At 38.3% G+C, this 20,778-nt stretch overlaps 2 protein-coding genes across 2 annotated transcripts; one reads left to right on the top strand and one right to left on the bottom strand.

The window, feature by feature from the left end:
• Positions 1–4,546: 4,546 nt before the first annotated feature.
• On the top strand, positions 4,547–14,987 carry LOC149015006 (calcium-dependent protein kinase 26). The gene is made up of 9 exons (XM_089156932.1): positions 4,547–4,684; positions 4,995–5,807; positions 6,249–6,392; positions 6,478–6,630; positions 6,890–7,005; positions 8,544–8,711; positions 9,737–9,961; positions 10,847–10,993; positions 13,916–14,987. Exons 2-8 carry the CDS (start codon positions 5,060–5,062, stop codon positions 10,967–10,969), a joined length of 1,677 nt encoding a protein of 558 aa, XP_089013058.1. The 5' UTR covers positions 4,547–4,684; positions 4,995–5,059; the 3' UTR covers positions 10,970–10,993; positions 13,916–14,987.
• A 675-nt stretch (positions 14,988–15,662) lies between these two features.
• On the bottom strand, positions 15,663–19,938 carry LOC149015007 (glycerol kinase). The gene is made up of 4 exons (XM_089156933.1): positions 19,653–19,938; positions 18,791–19,431; positions 17,382–17,582; positions 15,663–16,202 (listed from the first exon to the last, which is right to left on the bottom strand). Exons 1-4 carry the CDS (start codon positions 19,864–19,866, stop codon positions 16,170–16,172), a joined length of 1,089 nt encoding a protein of 362 aa, XP_089013059.1. The 5' UTR covers positions 19,867–19,938; the 3' UTR covers positions 15,663–16,169.
• Between the last annotated feature and the right edge of the window lie 840 nt (positions 19,939–20,778).

Raw genomic sequence — 20,778 nt, forward strand, 5'->3', positions numbered from 1 at the left:
GGAATACGATAAAAACACAAAAGCACCAAATACCTCAAAACAACATTGTTCTTGGCCATTTCATCCAAAACCTCTCGTGTAGTCATCGTATCACCAAATTTGAGTTTAAATTTTTAGTCCATGATGGGTGAAGAATTACGTTTATAGATAATCGATGATTTGATGGACTATGACTAGATTGAGTTGGTTATGATGCATTCCTAATCTTACTGGTTATAGTTCAAATACATGCTTCAAGCTACCGAGGATAAAAAAAAGTTGGTTGTGGTGAAGGCACAAAATTGCTCAAAAAAAAAACCTCTCCTTGATTTTGGAGGTTGTGTGTGTGCGCTTTTGTGGAGGTTGCACAAAGAACTAAAAATATTAAAATATAAAACCAAAAAGAAATGAAAACATGCCACTTAGTCTTGAGGAATATGTCATATGCAAAGGCAATAACATAAGCAATGTTTGGATTTAAACTTTTGTCCATCTAAACCTTCCTTTTCTATATGTTGCACCATGGGCACCAATCCTCAAGATTTGACTGATGATGAAAAAAAAAACCTTCTTGTTGCAACTTAAGGATTAATATGATTGCAAACAAATCAATTCAATTTATTGATCAAAATTTTGTTTCATGAAATCAAATCTCATTCGAAATCAACTGATACGGATAAAATAATAGCAGACCGGATTCAACCATGATAGGGTCAAGGATCCCGGTTGGAACTAGTTCAAGGGTTGAACCAGTAAGTAATGTAAGTGTGAAGGGACCTGACAATTATGGAAAGAGACGTGCTTCTATTAAATTCGGGATACACAATTGTACCATATATAAAAACCACAATTGACTCCGAAAGAAGGGGGAAAATATTACAATCGAACGGCTACTAAAAAAGATCATAAACGAATCTGCCAATGGAAGGATAGTGCAGTGGTTGAGAACTCACCTCTCAGTGGAGAGATTATGGGTTCAATCCGGGGGCCTATGTAATTATCCCAACCCCAATTCCCTATAAAAAGCGCCTTTGTACAAAAAAAAAAAATACCACATGAACTCTAAATATCTGAATCATTTCCCTCCATTATCGTCATTCAATTAAGTTCTACAACTAGCCAAAATTTTGTGGTGATTCACTATTGTACTTAACCTTCAGAGGTAACTCTCCGGCCGTCAAATCGACCACTTCCTAATCTTATTTTGCATGCATGCATTTATAATTAAACAAATTTTAAATACATCATCATATCCAAGTAGGCCACTATAATGCTAGAGAAAAAGAAAAAAAAACAAAACAAAAAGGTGCAACATTTTATTTCTCTTTTCTAAAAGAACAAAGTGGACCACAAGTCGATGATATTTTTCCTTTTTATTTTTTGGTCAAGGACAAGAAAGCACAAGATATTTTTTGCTCAATGTGTACTAGCTCTGAAAAGGCGTTTTCCCGCAAAAGGAGAAAAAGAAAAACAATAAAATGAAATGAGCAAATTGTACTGGATTTCCCAAAAAAAGGTTTATGTTATTTAAATCCATATCACAATTCTAATTGGTAATTGCTCATAACGTGGGGTCCATAACAATCAGATCATGTGGAGCATTTATTCTCAAACGGTTCCGGTTATCATACCAATTGCGGTGCCCCTTCCATTAGCCCTAGCGGACAATGATCTTCACTTTCTTTAATCCTTATTCGTTGGTCTTCCAACAATGGGGTGTGGTTTCTTCGTCTCCTTTCCTCTTTTTTAAAAACCATTCAACGATCCATGGTCAACTTCCAACTTAAAGGGTGCTTATTCTAAATCCAAACCGTTTGACTGAACTACTCACCCAAAAACCGGTTTAACTGAAATCAAATTGAATTGCTCAACAAATCGGAATTGATAGACCAACCCCCCGGCGTTTCGGAAGTGAGATTCGGTTCAAGCTCTTCCTCCCATTTCTCATGTTCCTCTTCTCGGTACTCTCTCAGACATGAATTATAACGAAGATTGAGAAATAGAGAGGAAAGGTGAAGGGCATAATTGTACTTATTTTGGACACTACCTGTCGATTGAAGCTCAAATGAATCAAAAAAAAGGTTTATGTTATTTCTAATTGGTAGTTGCTCATACGTGGGGTCCATAACAATCGATCATGTGGAGCATTTATTCTATCTTGCATGTTTACATTAGCTTATATGAAACATGAACCATACTCAACATAATTGTATAATGAATTGTAAACTTTAGTACATCTATTCACTAGTTGTGCATGTGTGTTATATTTGCATGTTTACATTAGTTTATATGAATTTTCCAAACTCCCAGTTTTGCTTGCATATAGTCGGACATGTGCCAATCAAAAACTTGAGATTAAGTGATGTTTCATGTCAAAATAATGTTCCCAATGTGTTTATTAGTATCAAATTATGTTACACAACAAAAATCAAGTCAAAATGACCAAACACCCTTCGAAATCAGGGGTCAAATTTTCATCGACACCTTATAAAAAATCGTCGACATTTATGAGAAATGTGGCCGTGTCGGTGGTGTCGCCAGCCACCGACATGTCGGACTTTGCTTCAAATCTAATCCCTTCACATGAACCTTGATCAATTCTATTGGTTGGCTCCAAAACATCTTCACATAGATTGAGAGAGAGGTTAAGTATGGGTTGACTCTGAGAGTGATCAACTATATTCAAGGCTTAAGACAGACTTGAGAATAGCACGGCTCGAGATCAGGGACTTGGAAACTACAAAATTAATGAACAATATAAATATTATATAAGCATACGGTGATGGGTGGATGAGGGGTACTTATAGTGGAACATGATGTTTTCATAGTTGTCAGATCGTCTAACATGTCCCAAATCTCCTATGGGGATGACACATGGCTTCTAAGCATATAATAGTCTAGCGTGTCTAGGGATATAGGCTTGACATAGACAATGCAATTAAGGGTGCATTTGGTAACAATCTTTTCTAAAAACGTTGTTCTTTGTAATTTTTTTTCCTAACGTTTTTATCAAAGAACGACAATTCGAGCACAATTTTGACTGTTTGGTAAATAATGCACTGAAAACATTTGAAGCGATGGATATTCAAAATAATAATAATAAAAATTTTGAAGGCGAAAATGAGTTAAAAGTTGCATATGAATGGAGTTTGGGTTGAATGTCCCTCTTTGATGTGCTTTTTGTTTTTTGAGAACGAAACAAGAAAGTTGTTTTGCAAAAAGCTTTATCAGACAAGAAAATTTAGTCGTTTCGTTTACTAAAAACGAAAAAACGATTTATTTTACCAAACATTTTTTTGGAGTTCTTTGGTGTTCTGAGAACGAAAAGAAGTCTAAAAACTATTCCTTGGCCTTTACTGAACGCATGCTAAGAATGATATTGTCAGGGCTTAACATGCTCTCCCGACAATTTGATTGGGGCATAGGAAGATTTGGGGTAAGGTCAATGTATCTTATGACATGTACAGAAATATCATACCTCCGGATAGGTAAGGACAAACTGTACTACTTATTTGGGATAAAAAGCTAGGTCTCAATCCCCTTCAAGCTCCTCGTATGAGGATGGGTACATTCAGAGTTATTGACTCTAGGAGCCTCTTATCAATGAAACCCCCTGCTTGGGGTGTCTCGACCATCATTTGAGTCAACAAGCTGAAATCGCCCTTCTAAACCGGTCTGGTCTATTATGGAATTTGGAATTTGGCCAAAATTGCTTCAGTCATGCACATCTATGTCAAGCGAAATTTCGGTCGAGATTTATATTCGATTGTTTCCGACGGATCGAAATGAATCGCATTAACTGAAGGGAAGTCCCACAGTAACGTAACCTACTACAAACCACTGTAATTGGTTTGCCTTGTATTGATTGATCCGAATCAAACCATTTAAAGCGAACCGGAGTTGTGAGTAATTAACAGATATTCAATATGCATTGGTCCCACCAGTACAGGGATCTTTAAAAAGGCCAATAACGGTAGGGCTCCGGTTGTTTCGCATCCTACGGTAAATAAAATATCCACAAAGCGACAAGAAGCTGAGTGGTAGAGCAGGTCACCTGTACAGCTCATACCCAGACTTTTCTCCTATGGCTAAGTAACACGTGTTTAATTACGTGATAGTACTTTTTACAGACTTTAAAAGAGTTATTTAATTAGGATAAGCGGAAACCCGAAAACTCTGCTGACGTGTCACGATAGGATCCAGATAAAATCCTGAAAAAGATTGACCTAAATTTAGATCTATCCGTAATTATTAAGAAAAGGTAATTAATTTAAAGAAATTTTGTAATTTCGAAATTAATCATCAGGTAAACGGTCAAATCCCTTCGTCTCCTTTCCCACCGAAATGGCCTCTCCCCCTCTATTCGGAACCGATTCTTCCGGTCACCTTTTGTTGTCACTGTGAAAATAAAACTTTTCAAACCGCGTCAGCGAGAGAGAGAAACAGAGCGGTAAGCAAGCTGGTCAGCACTTCTTGCTGGTCGCGAAAGAAACGAAAACAAGAAGACATAGAGAGGGGATTTAAAAAAAAAAAAAAATTAATAAAGAAAAAGAAAATATAAAACGGAGAAAACCATACAACAAGTTCCAGGAAGCTTTACCTATATCTTCTTTTCTATTGTGCTAATGAAGCCGCCATGAAAGATCCTTTCTTGCAGTCATCACCTTTAAATCAAAGATTCGCTTTTGTTTCTGCATATCAGCTGGTAAGAAGGAGTTTCTTTCTGATTTCTTTTCTGGTATCCTCTTCTCTGTTTTCCTCTTTCTCTTGTTTTTCCACTTTTCCTGTTCATTGCATCATCTGACAGTTTTCAACTTTTTGAAATTCTGCTAAATTCGAGTTGTTACTGATTCATTTCCTTGTGTTTTAGCTGAGATTGAATTGTGGCCTTTAGAAGCTTGCAGGGGATTTCTGTTTTTTTTTTTTTTTTGGGGTTCTATTTTAAACGGGTATTGAAAGGATAATTAGATAATTCTGATACTAGGGTTTTCTTTGGATCTCGTTCCACTTGTCAGTTTTGGTTATTAAGAATTGGTTGATGAGAGAAAGGCTTTGAAGCCTAGAGAGTTGTCGTTGTTTCATGGGAAACACATGCCGAGGATCTTTTGGGAGCAAATACTTTCAGGAATATAATCAGCCTGTGGATCAGTCGATCTCTAAACGAAACACTTCTGACCATTCGACTTCTGATCATTCTCCAACCAGTTTGAAGGCGCAGCAGCTGATTGCTGAGGAATTCGCTAAAGAAAATCACAAGAAAGAGCCTAACAGTCCAACCGTAAAGGATATCACCATGAGACGAGGGATCGACAACCAGACTTATTACGTGTTAGGTCACCAAACTGCGAACATCCGTGACCTTTACACGCTGGGTCGTAAATTGGGTCAAGGACAATTCGGTACCACTTACTTGTGTACCGAGATCGCCACTGGTAAGGAATACGCCTGTAAATCTATCACCAAGAGGAAGCTCATCGCGAAAGAAGATGTGGAAGATGTCAGGAGAGAAATTCAGATAATGCATCATCTCTCTGGTCACAAGAACATTGTGACTATTAAAGGAGCTTATGAAGATCAATTGTATGTGCATATCGTGATGGAGCTCTGTGCTGGGGGTGAATTGTTTGATCGCATCATTGAGAGAGGGCATTATAGTGAGAGGAAGGCAGCTGAGTTGACAAAGATCATTGTGGGTGTTGTCGAGGCATGTCATTCCCTTGGGGTTATGCACAGGGATTTGAAACCGGAGAACTTCTTGCTGGTCAACAAAGACGATGATTTCTCACTCAAAGCCATTGATTTTGGGCTTTCTGTCTTCTTCAAACCAGGTAAATCATATTCCGATTGTTGTCTATGTTTTCTTTAATCGTCTGTCGAGAAAATGTACGAAACTAGTTTTCACCAAGAATGCTTCCGAGAAATTTTAGCTTACCATAAGAAAATTTTAGATGCTGCCCACTTGGTAATCGTAATAAATTTCTTGAAAAGCTTCTTGGAAATGGCGGTTAAGTATTTCTCGTTAGAGAAAAAGGGAAGAAGAAAAAAAAGGAAAGTATTCTTTGTCCGCTGGCCATTGTGCTCTGCAACTCGGATGGTTCCACCAGTTTGCACTTCTCGTTTTTCTGTCAAGGGATGGGCTCTCGTAGTCTCGTGTGACCTGTCTGGATCTAATATATTTTATAACATATGATCTCATAGAATTGGTTCCGAAGTTTCCATATTTTGGATGGTCTGACCCTTCTTTACTTTATGACTTTATGATTGTATAGGTCAAATCTTCACTGATGTGGTTGGAAGCCCATATTATGTAGCTCCTGAGGTACTTTGCAAGCATTACGGGCCAGAAGCTGATGTATGGACAGCAGGAGTGATATTATATATATTGCTGAGTGGTGTACCACCTTTTTGGGCAGGTATACTGGGTTTGATACATATGCTGCACAAGCTACTGATTCGTTCTGCATCTTATACTGAAAACTGGATTTGTTTGGAATTCAGAAACGCAGCAGGGGATATTTGATGCAGTGTTGAAGGGACATATTGACTTTGAATCAGACCCATGGCCTCTAATCTCTGACAGTGGGAAGGATCTCATCCGAAAGATGCTCTGTTCTCAGCCATCTGACCGTTTTACTGCTCATGAAGTACTTTGTAAGACATAAATCAGCACCTTTTGTTAGTCCATTTGAAGACTTTCTGGTGTTTCTGTAGGAATTGTTATTTTCCCCGTCAATTAGATTAACCTTCCATAACATGATTGTAACACACCCTAATAGAATACAATATAAATTAAGAATAAGAAAACGTTTTCTTTTATCTTAGTGAAGTGCTTACAGGAATTATGGTCTCCCTCATTTTGCTCAAGTGGGAGACAGTGTTGATAATATTTTTCTGTTTCATGCTAATTTAGGTCATCCTTGGATATGTGAAAATGGAGTTGCTCCTGACAGAGCTTTGGATTCTGCTGTCCTTTCTCGGCTCAAACAGTTCTCTGCCATGAATAAGTTAAAGAAGATGGCTTTACGGGTGAGTAATTTGCTACTGTATTCAATAAGATGAATGTACACTGAGGTAGATTAACATATTAATGCTTTAACCAATGTTGGGGGTCCTAGTTGGGACAACTTTCATTTGATACTATACTCATCATGTCTCCTGGTTGTCTTGATGATATGTTCAAAACTTTATCTTTTTGGATGAAAAAAACTATACTAAGAGCCCCAAAAGGGAAGAAATAAATCTGGATTCGGTGATTCAGAGGAGTTGATGTGAAAATTGAATGCTGGATTCTTGATTGGAAAATAAGGAAAGGCAACTTCTTGAGGACCTCAACAAGGCTTAAAGCATTCAATATAATGAGAAGTGCCATTGTTGAATCCAAAATATTGCCATATGTCATAATTGTCCAATAATTAATTCCAGTAGGGTAGGATTTTTTTTGGGGGTGGCATCCAGTATCATTTTTGAGATTATCATTTCAAATCTTTCTCAATGGATGACTTTCTCACAACCACCATTTTGCCTTTGTTTTTTCTTTTAAATTTCTTTCTCTTTTTTTTTTTTTTTGGGGGGGGGGGGGGAGATGGGGTTGGTTTTTTGTGGTGGTAGTTTTTGCCCTGCACATTTCAAGGAGCTCATAAGGAAGCTTTTATGTTTTTCATTTTTATTTATTTGTTTATTTGTTTTATTGGGGGGGGGGGTGTTGGGGAGAGCCGGAGGGGGATGAGGGACGGAATGGAGAAGAAAGAAGGTTAATGAAAGATTGGGGGGCAGGGGGGAGGAAGGGGGAGAAATTTGAGAAGAATCAAACTTTAGGAAGAGGAGGCAGAATAACACTCGTGAGAAGAAGAGAAAAAACTGCTTACATATTTGTCCAATAAAATAATGAAGAAAAAAACCCCATGATAGTTCACGTCACTGTAGTGTGAAAAGTGTTGAGAGTCTTATTTTTGTGATACAACTTCAGTCTTGATCACAAGTAACTGGCTGTGGGCCCACATGATTAGGAAACACTTAATAGATAATTCTGGGAAATATTTTCCCTTCAAATCAATTATCTTCTCGGCAAGTAAGTTCCTCAAAGAATAGACTGAAAATTCATGTGGTTGGAACTCCATCTCAAATTGTGCTGCATCAGGGTCGCATGACAGCAGGAGCAAAAAAGAGGATTACATTTTAAGATTCCTAGGAATTGAAGCATTGATATGTCAAATTTTTTGAGCTAATTCCTGCTTGCATTTTTTATTTTGTTATTATTTATGGTTGAGTTCTGTTTCATAGTTGACCATTTGGTGTTTGCAATGCATTTCCTAACTCTTCATTGTGTGGACAAAACTATGTAGCTTTTCTCTATGCTTTGTTTGTGCCATGTAGAATGGGAGAGAAGGAAAATTTCCCTGTAAAGTAGGATTTTCAATGTTCCTTTTAATGTTAATTAATAAAAGAGGTTAGGTTGTAAACTATCATTTTCATGGAAGATTATTCAATGAAACAGTTATGGTCTTAAGGATCGTATTCTTAGGTTTACTGAAGGCCAGTATTTATCTTTTTTTTGGTTTTATCAGGTTATAGCTGAAAGCTTATCTGAGGAGGAAATTGCTGGTTTGAAAGAGATGTTCAAAGCAATGGATACTGATAACAGTGGTGCAATCACGTTTGATGAACTAAAGGCTGGTTTGAGAAGATATGGCTCTACCATGAAGGAGGCAGAGATCCGTCAACTTATGGATGCGGTGAGATTAATTGTTTTCTTCTGAAAACGGGGAAAAAATTCATGGTTGTTTATGATTCGATATTGTTGAAAACCGTTTTCTGTTGTGATATTAATGTGGTTCTATGATTTGAGAGATAGGTTTGCAAAAGTAGATAATCTCCTTTGCAGAAAACAAAAGTAATAACTCTTTTGAAAACAATGAAAAATGCTTGAATCCTGCTGCATCAGAATAATTTAATTTGGGGACTAAATATGAAGCCCTATGTTGATATTCCTTAGGGCCATTGAAAAAGCAGGGGAGAAGAAGATGTAAGAGTTCACTCTTTTGGGAAATTAGCGGTGAAACTCATGATAGGGGAGTTTGAGTTATTAGAATGGGAATATAGGGGAGTGATACAAATTCACCGCCACCATTGCCACCTCCAGCACCTCACAACGTAACATACACGTTTCAGTTTCTCTTTTGGCATAGAAATATCATTCACACTTCAGTTTCCTCTTCTGGCATAGAAATAGAAATTACTATGCATCACTGAAACAACCCCCCCACCACCCAAAAAAAAAAAAAAAAAAAAGGAAGGCACACAGAGAAATTTGGTCCATAAAAGAAATACAGATAATCTATTTTGGAGTGTAAGCATAACCAAATAGCAGAAGTTTTATCATGCAGGCCCTTTATTCCTCTAATTTTTTCTATGGTGGCTTCAGATCATCTCTTTTTGCCTCTTATGCTTCCCCCATTTCACTATTTCATTTTGAATCTCAAGTATCTATCTTGATCTTGTTATAGCATTTAAGTTTTCTTGATGAGTGAATGAAGAATTAATTATAATATATTAGTGAAGGGTTAAGTTGTGGCGAGTAGATATGAATTTAGCCATCTGGTCTCCCTATGATGGATAAGGTTTTTACCCTTTTCACTGTTACATTCATGGGGAGTTTCAACCTTTTTAATGATAAAATTTCTGGTTTAGTGAGGTTTTAATTAGGATTGTGATTCTCTGTACTGGATTCTGTTGTGGTAACTGAGTTTGATCACCTCAGGCTGATGTGGACAACAGTGGGACCATTGACTATGGGGAATTCATTGCTGCAACTGTACATCTTAACAAATTGGAGCGTGAGGAACATCTCATTGCGGCATTTTCATACTTCGACAAAGATGGAAGTGGTTACATTACAGTTGATGAACTCCAGCAGGCTTGTGCAGAACATGGCATGACTGATGTTCTTCTTGATGATATTATCAGAGAAGTCGATCAAGACAACGTAAGTGATGAGAATTTTGAAAGCTTATGTTGTGTCTTTCAGGAAGTAAGTTTACTTGTTTCCATTGGATGGTGTGTAGAAGATTAAAGGTATCTCAATCATCTACTATTGAGCAATAAGTGGTTCACTTGTCACAGAGCATCCTAAAGCATGAGACTCATGTTACTGAAGGGTCTGGGAGTGCCAAGTGTTCACAGCCATACATGTGCTTCGCAGAGAGGCTGTAATCATGTTTCTCCATGCAACCTGTCGGTTGCAATAGCACAACTTAATTGTTGTGCGAAGGCTTGCCAATGCAACTTGATGATCACTTGTTGCTATTGCTTAATTCATGCCTAGACTAATGCAGTTTTTCCATATAAGGTTGTAATTATCTACTTGTAATCAGTTATTTACATATCCCCAAAGCATGCTTTCCTTGCTAGCCTTCTTGGCCATTAAAAAAGGATACTTCTTCCTCTCTCTTAATGGATCTTCAGTGGGGGCCTATGGAACGAGAACATCTGGACTGAAGATGCATTATAGTTTATAATCTTATATACTCTCTAGCAAACCTACATTATGCTGGCTTAGTATTTAAAAGCAAGTCTGGGGATGTGGGATCCTGTCATAAAAAAACATGGGCTTTCCAGATAACCTCTGAATGGTGTGGGTTCTGGACTGTATTTGCAAGCCCACTAGCTGTTTTGTAGTTATGTTTGTGGATGGTCGTGGGTGCTGTTGTCAGGGCCAAGGCCCAATCATGATTGTTTGTGGTAACTTAAAACATGCATTTGTTATTTGACATTATATTCTTTTTTCCTTTGTACTCTTCTTGTTATTTCTTTTTAGTTTTGATCAACTTGTGATCTATCCTTATATTATTGTTTTTTTATGTATGTTCAGGATGGTAGGATAGACTATGGTGAGTTTGTTGCCATGATGCAAAAAGGTAATGCTGGAATTGGACGAAGAACTATGCGGATGAGTCTGAATATGAGCTTGAGAGATGTACCAGGAGCTCGTTGATTTCTAACCACGCATCATGTACAGGTACTTTACTAATTCATATACCTTGTAATGTCTTTTTCTCTTCTTTTAAGGAATGTTTACTGTTCTTTACTTTGGAGGATAAAATATGGGTAATTTACATGAAGCTGAACACCAAACTGTAAGTTTTCCCACTTATGTGTTTAGACGGTGAACTGAAGTATGGGGCACAATTCCTGTATATAGTTTTTTAGAAGAGAATACGAATTTTACTCATGGAAGACAATTTGTGCCTACTAGATAGGTATAAAATACCCAATGAGTGCAGCAGAAGGGGATGTTTGCTTAATGGCTATTAGCATACTTGTACACATGACAAACATGTGGGTTATTCCGTTGATCTCATTTGGGACATACATGTGCATAGCCATTTCATTGTGGTGCTAGCAACAAGTCCACCCTCGAGATTTTTTTATTTTTTTTAATCCAAAGTGGATCACCATATCTTAGTTTCTTGGTGGGTTTCTTTTTCTTTTCTTTTCCTTTCCTTCTTTTTTTTTTTTTTTGGGGGGGGGGGGGGGGGGCAGTTATATGATTTTAAGGTATTTATATTGCTGGTTGGTTTGATTTTTCCCCCTTGGAGATACTGTGGCCTGTTTCTGAGGTGGAGTTCCCCTCAAGATGCGAAATCTAGCCAACATTTTAGGGGTATTTCGGTCGGAAGAAACAGTGTCTTCCCCAACTCTTCAGTCTTTAGACTCTTCACGAGACTTCTGTTGCATACAGAAAGGAGTTCATCGGTTGATGGTGGAGCCAATTACAAGGCTTCTGACATTGGGGATTCTGTCGTATACAGGGAGGAGGAGAAGATAATGGTAAGCCGGCAGCAATCAGAAGCAACACTGCTACTGCTTCGATCTTCTCGATCTGTTGGTTCTGTCCGTTGATGATCACTATTGGGATTTGCTGGAGCCTGGAATTTGTCGCTCTCATAGCTTCCCAGTTCCCCATTTCTACTTACCTTCACCGTTTCCGCGGTTCCATCTACTTCTACGGTCAGGAATGAAACCATCGAACTTGAACAGCTCCAAAGATGGGAAAGTTATCTGGTTTTGCAAGAAAGGTGGGAGAGAGTCAGAGAGGTAGGAAGTAGCAGTAGCGGCAGCCATGAATGATTTACAGTGGAGGTTAGGGTTTGAAGGGAAACGGTAAACAAAACCTGCACTTTCGATTTTTTGCCGAACTTATTGGCGATAATTCACCGATTTTTCAGCAACATTGTGTAGTTATCATTTCGCCAACTTCTGAAACGGCAAAATATCGTTTCAGCGATATTTTTGCTGAAATGTCTTATCTTGGTTCCCATGTCCTTCGAGAGTTTAAAAGGATATTATCTGTAGATTATCTTTTGATCTTTTGGGAGATTGAAAAATAGTGTATCTGAATGTATTTAGAAATTCTTCCTCTTTTTATTTTTTTATTTTATTTTTTGTGTGGGATTTCTGTGAACCTATGCAACATGTTCACAAGAACAGCATTTCATGAAATGATGAAAAGTTTTTATTGTATGCATTGTTGTGTGCTCTTTCTAATATCTTGAGGATTTGGGTAAGCGGTTACAAGTTGCAACATGATATGGAATTATGGATGTTGGCATATAGGCTGCATTTTGTTTCCATACATGAGCTCTTGAGCTGGGTACTTGCGTTATCATTAGATCACTGTCGGGAGCAAGTCTTAAAAGCGTGTAACAACCTAGCTGCTTGAAAGGGTAAATATATGCAGAGGTGGAGAGCAACTCTAATTTGGCCTGTTCTATTTCATGTACTTCACCTCCTTGCAGAATTGATTCCTGTCCTGCTGGAGTTACACGAAAGAGAATTTCTTTGAGAAGTTATAAAAGATGCAGTAGTACTGTTTTGTGGGCAAGGCTAAATTAAGTAGGGAAGTGGGCTTGGTTTTCCCTGAAGGATGGTTGGTGGTTCATTGCTGTAGGCACATGGTTCAGTGCTCTGATGTTCAAGGCAGCTGTGGTGTGAGAACTGATGGACACTACCTTAGAAACTCACAGTTGGGTTACCACCATAGAATGTATCAGTTGGGTTTCGTTGCTTGTGGGCATCTAAGAGTCACCATGGGGATCAGGTAGGGAATTGACTAGTAATGTGAGAAAAAGATCTCTTTTCTAGTTTATTTTTCAGTCTCACAGCTGGTAAAAAGTTTTTAGTGGATGACTCTCTTTTTTCTGTGGGGGTGGGGGGGAGTGGGTGGACACTTAAATTCTTAGTTTAGGTAGGAAGGAGTTATGAGGATAAGAAGAACTCTTAGGTATCTCCCCATTCATTGGCTGATCACAGGATCAGGAGCCAGAATGCCTATAACTATGGATGAACTAATGTTTCATCCTCCCATCTTGTTCCCTCCTTTTTCCCGTTACTGATGTTTTGGTTGCAAAGAGAAAGTTAAAATGTGATAGATATCATCATCACATGAACGGAAACCCCTTAAGAGTGAAATGAATTGATAGTTTTCCTATGTCTTCTCACACACCATGTATTTTAGTGCTTTCTCATGAAGGCCAGTGAGCAAAAAGGTCATCCTGTGTTGTGGCTTCTGAAAGCAGTTGGACGTAGTATCTTATATCTTGCCTGTCTTATCCACTTTATTGTCTTGTAGGACCTTTTTCATTTGCTATATATAGTCTATAATACCATTTTTTCTTTTGTTTCCATTCTTACTTGTATGGGAAAATTTGTCAGGTTTGTGAATTTGTGATTCAGACGGTTGTCCCAAAACGTAAAAATGATTTTGCCTGTTCTAGTCCATCTTGTGACGCTTCATTTTTGTTTATTTTCCAATATATTTTGTCTCCTTGTTTGGTAGGTAGTCTCTTGTTTTTGAAAGCTGCCTTCCACATCATATTCGTCTTTAAAGCCTAAATTCTACTAGTGATTCGTGTTTTCTAAAGCTGGGACTTGTTGGCAGGCATGCTAAAGCTGGGAATTGTTGGCGGGTTGTACAGCAAGGCCAGAAGATATTAGGATCTGGGTTGTACAGCAAGGCCAGAAAAGATTAAGATCTGTGGTGTCTTGGTTGTGCAATTTCGGTTCTTCCACTACTCTGAAACAAAGAAAAATACTGGGAATGAAGGTTCGGTTGTTAGTTAGCCATGCCTATTTGTGGCCAAGTAATTTTTTTTTTCTTTCTCTTTCTTAACTTCTAAAATTCAGGTTGGGTGAGTGGAATCTTCAGATGATTTTATTGAACTAAGGTGCTCTGTTATTGAAAGTCACAAGTTTGTTCACCAACTTCCTTTTCTGCACAGTTCCTTGTAGCTAGTCTTGTACCTGCATATGAATCTGACACAGGCTTGCAGGTCATAGGCAATGCACTGGGTACTGAACAAAAGGTTCAGCCTAAGATGCATCAAGCTCTACCCTGAGTACCGGCAAGTTTAATCTATCTATATTTTCCTTCCATCAGTATTATCATTGGTCAAGAAATTTATGCGTGATGGCAAGCCAGATGCAGACCAGTCCAGAGTCGAGTCTAGATGACCTTCCCATTAAGGGAGAGGTGCGTGTTCCCTGACATTTCTCAATCACACAATAAGGGTTGAGCGCTTATAGGGCTCATTGGAGTCTCACTTCTGACTAATTGTTACCGTGTCAGTATTCAGAGGTAGGCTTTACCCTTGTTGTGTGGTGAAAAAAGATCAGGAGAACACGGATCATCGAACTTTGAAAACTTTGGAGAAAGGGCCTCTAAATCTTGTTTGCAATTTGAACCCAGACTAAACATTGAAGCTGTACCACACTCCCAATAAAGATCGATATGCTCCTCTTGTGACATCACCAGAAACACATCACTCTGGGTTTCTTCATATTCAGGTTCTCAGCTTGTTCCTCGGTGGTGTATCTTGAGAACTTCCAGATAAACAGCATGGCAAAGCAGTATGATGTGAACATGATTTCTGTACAAATCCCTCCTGATAAAAAGATTACTAGATCTCACAATTTCGAGTTAGATACAAATACCCTGTTCTGTACATGGAAGGTATAATATGGTTGCCTCAGTACTCACCCTGTGACCCATTTATTTTCCTGCAAGTATGGTCAAGTATGGTGGAAAGATGGTCTCTAGATATAGAAGATTAATCATTTTTCTCTGAGTAAAAGAATAATGTTTTAGAACTTCAACAACAGATGGTGGAAGTTAAGATGATCTCAGAGCTCCAATCATCCAAATCTGGTGATAGTAAACCACTGGCAGACTGATAACAAACCCCTAGGTCAAGCCCATATCGGCCAGATTATCATCCAACCATCCTTGGCTCATTCCAGTTCAACCCCACCCCCAAGGTGCAAAGTTAGCATTACAACGTGTACGCTAGCATAGAGCAGTATTGGTAGCTGAGAGATAGAAGCCGTTAGTGGTTCATAACAATATGATATGCTACGTTCATGGGTGAAGAAGAGTTTTTCACTATGGAGAAGAAGAAGAGAAGATCTTACAACTAATTGTTAAGAATGACGTTATAAGAATTCTTACTCAAAACCCATAAAAAATCCCAAATCTCTCTATAATGTGGTAGGCGAACATAAGATACATATATAAAGACTCTAATTAGGTAAACAAGTCGACCCATTGGGTAGGGTAAAGTGTAAACCCTCTGCTTCCACCATTGGTCTCCGCAAATAGGTTTTTCAGGTTGCCCACTAAAATATGTCGGTGCAGGCCCATCTTCCAAATCGGGTACAAGAATTCGGTCAAAACATGATAGAAGCTGATATAGGATCTTTCGTCAGAGACCCCCAATACTTTACTGGCTGAATTACCTGGCAACTTTGGCCAACCTAAACGAATCTCCTTAAACAGGGTATGCATTGAAGTCCATGTAACAACTAAAAAAGAGAGACGATGACACTGTATACAGTTTATTATCATCCTCAACAGTTAAGGGGCACAATATACATTTTTCTTGTTCTGTAAGTTAAAGGTAGCTTTGTGTTACCTATGGCACCTGAAGTTCGATATTTTGTTTTGATCACTTTGATGCAAATGGTACACTTTCTTCTCAACAATTTTCTATTGACAGTCTTCATTAAACAAGATACAATAGAACATTTAAGGGAAAAACTTTTCTTTAACCTGATAATTATGATTCTATGAAAACATATTTGAAGGCTTCTGGTGGGGATGCGCTGAATGAACTTGTGACTGACAGCTATTTCTCCTCTTAAACTGCAGTTTCATTTGCTATTGCTACTTCCTGCAGAAGAAAAACAAAATAGTGTCAAGAGAAGCCAGGCATCATCTTAATCTTAGTAGAAGCATGCAGTTTTTCATGGATAAATCTTGAAACTCCTTGTCTTCCAAAAGCAAGGAGTTAACAAGATCTAGCATAAGAGAGTTAAAAAGGAAATCTGTCAATTGCAAAAGTTCAACAACAGCATAAAAGAACTGACAGTTCTTGAAGTAAATCGATTAGTCTTAAAAGCTACTGTAGTTACCATGACAATTAAAGATCTCTGGGATCATTATGTTCTTTCTTCTTCTTCTTCCCCCCCCCCCCTTTTAGTTCATAGATGTGAAGAGGTGTGTGTTTTTCTTATGGTGCATTATGATAGAACGCTCTTGAAACAATGCATATGCAGCGCTATATCACATTAAAACCAACTGCTAAGGTTCATATCTGTTGTACATGGTAATATGGAAATGACCAAGAGATATCACTAAGGCATAGTATTGGCAGGTGGACTAACTAATGAGTGCCATACAACTATGGAAGTTTTTGGGTTATCCATCAAGTCAAAGTGTTTGGGAGGTGAAGAAGAGGGTAAAAAAGAATCGAAGGTAAAATATAAACCACATAGAGAGACTATCATAAATGTTAAACTGCTAATGCAGGAAATCAGAAATTAAACGATAATGCGAACAGCACAAAAATAGATTACAGAAGATTATAGGGTGTTTTACATATATAGAGGTAGGTGGGTCACTGTTCATTCAAAATTAAGATCTTATGTTACTGTGTTTTAGCATCACATCTTCTTATAGTTCAAGTTTCAGCTGCGATTTATACTGCTGGTCCCAAGCCTGGATAAAGGAGGAATAATGCATCACATTAGCAGTTGGCATTGTGACAAACTTCGGCCAAACCCATTTGCATGTTTCATCTGAGATTTGTAGCAGAACATAAATGCTTGCTGGAAAGGGATGGCACCATGTGGATCTGACCATCCTCAAAAACTCTGTACAAGGTTGAAAATCCTAACGTAGAACTCATTAGGTGATTGGTTGAGAGGCTCACATGTACTGCAAGGACGTTACACCTTTGGTAGTGTCACTTAAGATGAAGCTTAGATCCCAAATGAAATCATTGGAAGGCAAATGTAGTAGAAAACAATCTAAGCAAGAGCAGCATAAAAAGACTGGAAGAGGAACTTGCCTTCAACTTCCTGTCTTTTGAGATGGAACATTTGGATGTGATAGAGAGCCCAGGATCTAACAACCACCCCGCTTCTCCATAAATTTCGCCATTGTCGCTTTCTTTAAGTGAACACCACAACTGCTTTGGAAGCAGTATTAAACCTTGTTGTTCTCTTACTGACTTCTGTGGCTTGTCTACTACAAGTTCTTGGAAAATATTCTGGAGGATCAAATCCAGTTACAGTTACAATCTCACATCAAAATTCATTGAAAATCATTAATCATCTGACTATCATTGGTGAGTCAAAATAGCATGGGGAGGAAGAACCTTTATTTTGCTTTCCAACATCAAAATGAATGTGCTAGAAGTAAAACTAAAACAAGCAAAATACGTGCCCAAAGGCATGGCAAAAGATTTTACACTTTTACCAATTTGCAGGGATGCACACAGCTACAAACATAAGGTACAACTATTCACATAAGACAATTTACTAAATGGTGTAGATTGTAGAATTCTCTCCCTCTGTTTCAAAATCTACTCAACAAAGTCATGTCAGCCACATGATACTGTTCATGCAATATACTTTTATGGGATTCATATATTTGGCTGCATGAAAAGCATCTCTCAAATTCAATCCAACAAACCCCTGTCAGCCACACAACTGGTGTTTCACCGATATTCCCCTTCCAGGAAAAAAAAATTCATAAAGGCTAAACTTCGTTGCAAGGGAAATTAAAGGGGGAGGAAATTAAAAATTTTAAACTTAAAATGAAACTTTGGTAATCAATATCCATTTGATTGTACAAACTACTTAAATTGCCTACCATATTTAAATACTTCTATGAAATACTTTATTGACCTTTCAAATTCAAGAAATATAAATGGAGACCGAAGTGAATTCTTGTAACCAGATATAGAATGATTTGGGGTTACTAATATCTTCAAGGGGGGGGGGGGAGGTAATGGTTACAGAACTTTTCTTTTTAGGTCTGGAAGTTCCACTTTACTTCCTCGCAACCACCAATGGAGCCAAAGGACAAAACCGAATGAATATGATAGGTTGGAATTGGCAGGGGAGTTGTCCAGAAGCCAGGATACAAAAAGGAACACCCTTCTTAGCTTCAAACAGTCATTAACCAGCTTTCCCCTCTCCCATGCATTATTAGAACAATCTAAGACACCCCCCTAAGTTGAGTTGGAAGACTGTGATATTGGGATTGCAATCTTGAAACACATAAAAAGAATCAAAATTGACAACTTAGAAATGCTATGGAAGATCAATATTGAAATCTGTACATAGTATGTCATAAACAAGAATTGACTACAGAGGTCACTGTAGCACCAAGTCTTTTCAAAATATCCAGGCTTCATGCTAATATATTCGGAAGATTCAAAAAGAAGAACAAGTAAGGAAGCTGGAAACTCACCGTCTGAGCTCCTCGGAAGTTGGCAACAGCAACAGAAGCCTCCCATTCACCACCAATTTCCGAGACCTTCAGTGCTTCAGTAGAAGCAAACCCAGAATCACGAAGAGCACATCCACCAAGTTGTTCCCCATTTCTGAAAGGCCCATACCATTGTTCTCTGAAGACCTTGATGTTTTGCAAAGATAACACTGTATTCTCTGCATGTATAACCTGAATTATCCTCACTCGTGACTCACGATTTCCAGGATCAACCAAGCAATGCTCCAACTCAAACAATCTGTGAGAACCATCATCCTCTAATGGCCATATAGCTACATAACATCCACTTGGATGATAAGCAAATCCAGAAACATGGTTATTTGTGCCCCCTATGTTCCTTTCATTAACACTATACTGAGTTGCAGCATCAGCTTCACAGCCTACAGTTGGAAGTAGTTTAATCAATTTGTACACAAGGATGCGTTCTTCTGGGTTTGCTAGTGTGGGGCATTGTGTCTGCCAATCAAACACCTGAACTTCCCATTCCCTAAAAGCTTGAGGTACCACAGTTTCAGGAAGTTCTATTGGTTTTCCTTCACTTGTGAAATCTGCTCCGTGACCATCCCATTCACCAGATACATTTCCAGCAAAAACTCCCCAGTCTATGAAAGAAAGAAACAAAAAGAAGAGAAAAGATAAGAAAAAACCCAAACTTAAACCAAGATTGAGCATTAGAAGGATTTATACTTCTTAAAAGACATCAATAACTCAATTGGCTTACAACAGAAATGTCTAATACGTAAAATTCAGGTGCTACCCAACTGACGAATGGAAGAAATTCTGTGCTAAAAGGATCAATTGATATGTCAGAAGAGAAATTTACTACTGTTGATTGGAGTCTGTTTATTTTCCTGAAGTTGGAAGTCACTAGAAACGTTTGTCGTGGATGCAGAGGCCAAAATTCTTTTCTTGGTTTGATGATGCGCAGAGAAAGTTGGAGAATTTACGGGGAATTTAGGGTTGCGAAGCTTCAAAACCTGGAAATCCAAAGGAACTAGGGTTTTGTTCTGAAGGATAACATTCGCAGAAAACGCCATTTACTTGAACTTCCTTCTGGCTCGACTTTGCCAATGGCTAGTGTTGCAGAAAGCTAGCCAAGTTCGTGGCGTCTGTGGCTCTTACGAGTCAAAAGCGTTCAAGTTAGGGACTTGTTAGTTATTTTGCAAACTTTTGGGGGTATATTTGTCCATTAATTTACTATACACTTTTATAGAAGACGACGACCTCAGGCCCTTCGCGGAAGATTTTGCAAGAAGAACATCCACTGTTCGAAACTCGAGACTCAGAGAGAGATAAAGCGTTGTTGAGCTTTCTCTAATGGGGATTATGAGAGGAGAGCCATTGATTGCGAAGCTCGCGGTGCTGGCTAGATATGGAGTTCTTCCAGGGGCCATGGCGGCTGCTCTGATCTTCTCCCCGCCGCAGGACCCTAACAAGAAGAATGATTCTGGTTCCAAGTAGAATTTTTTCTTTTTCGAAGGTTAGATCTTCTGCTTTTCTTGATATTTGATGTTGGATTGTTTATTGCTGTACCTAGCAATTTTTTTCCAATGGGATTTCCGTTTTCCGTGTTTGTTGATATGAATCTCCATGTTGGATTACATAACGACTGGAAATTTATTTTTTTGGTATAAACGACTGGAAATTTATCCTATCTTGGGTTTTCTAAACGAACCATGTAATGAATTTATTGGTTGACTAGATTCTTCACAGTGCTAAATTGATTCCGAAGGTAGTTTAGCATCCTCAGCTTGTCATGTTCTTAGCAGTTTTGAACTGTTGTAGAAGTTGATGGCTGATCCGCTAGACATTTGCGCGTGACACCCAATGAAGAAATTTAGGATAGCTAAATTATGTAACTTATCTTAAGTAGGCGAATTTTTTAGGATTTGGACCAACTTCTGGTACGATTGTAATCACAAGACCAAATTGAAAGATGATCAGAGACA

The sequence above is a fragment of the Hakea prostrata genome, chromosome 5 (assembly GCF_041222555.1).
Source record: "Hakea prostrata isolate BN-2017 chromosome 5, UWA_Hpros_2, whole genome shotgun sequence".
Classification (NCBI taxonomy): domain Eukaryota; kingdom Viridiplantae; phylum Streptophyta; class Magnoliopsida; order Proteales; family Proteaceae; genus Hakea; species Hakea prostrata.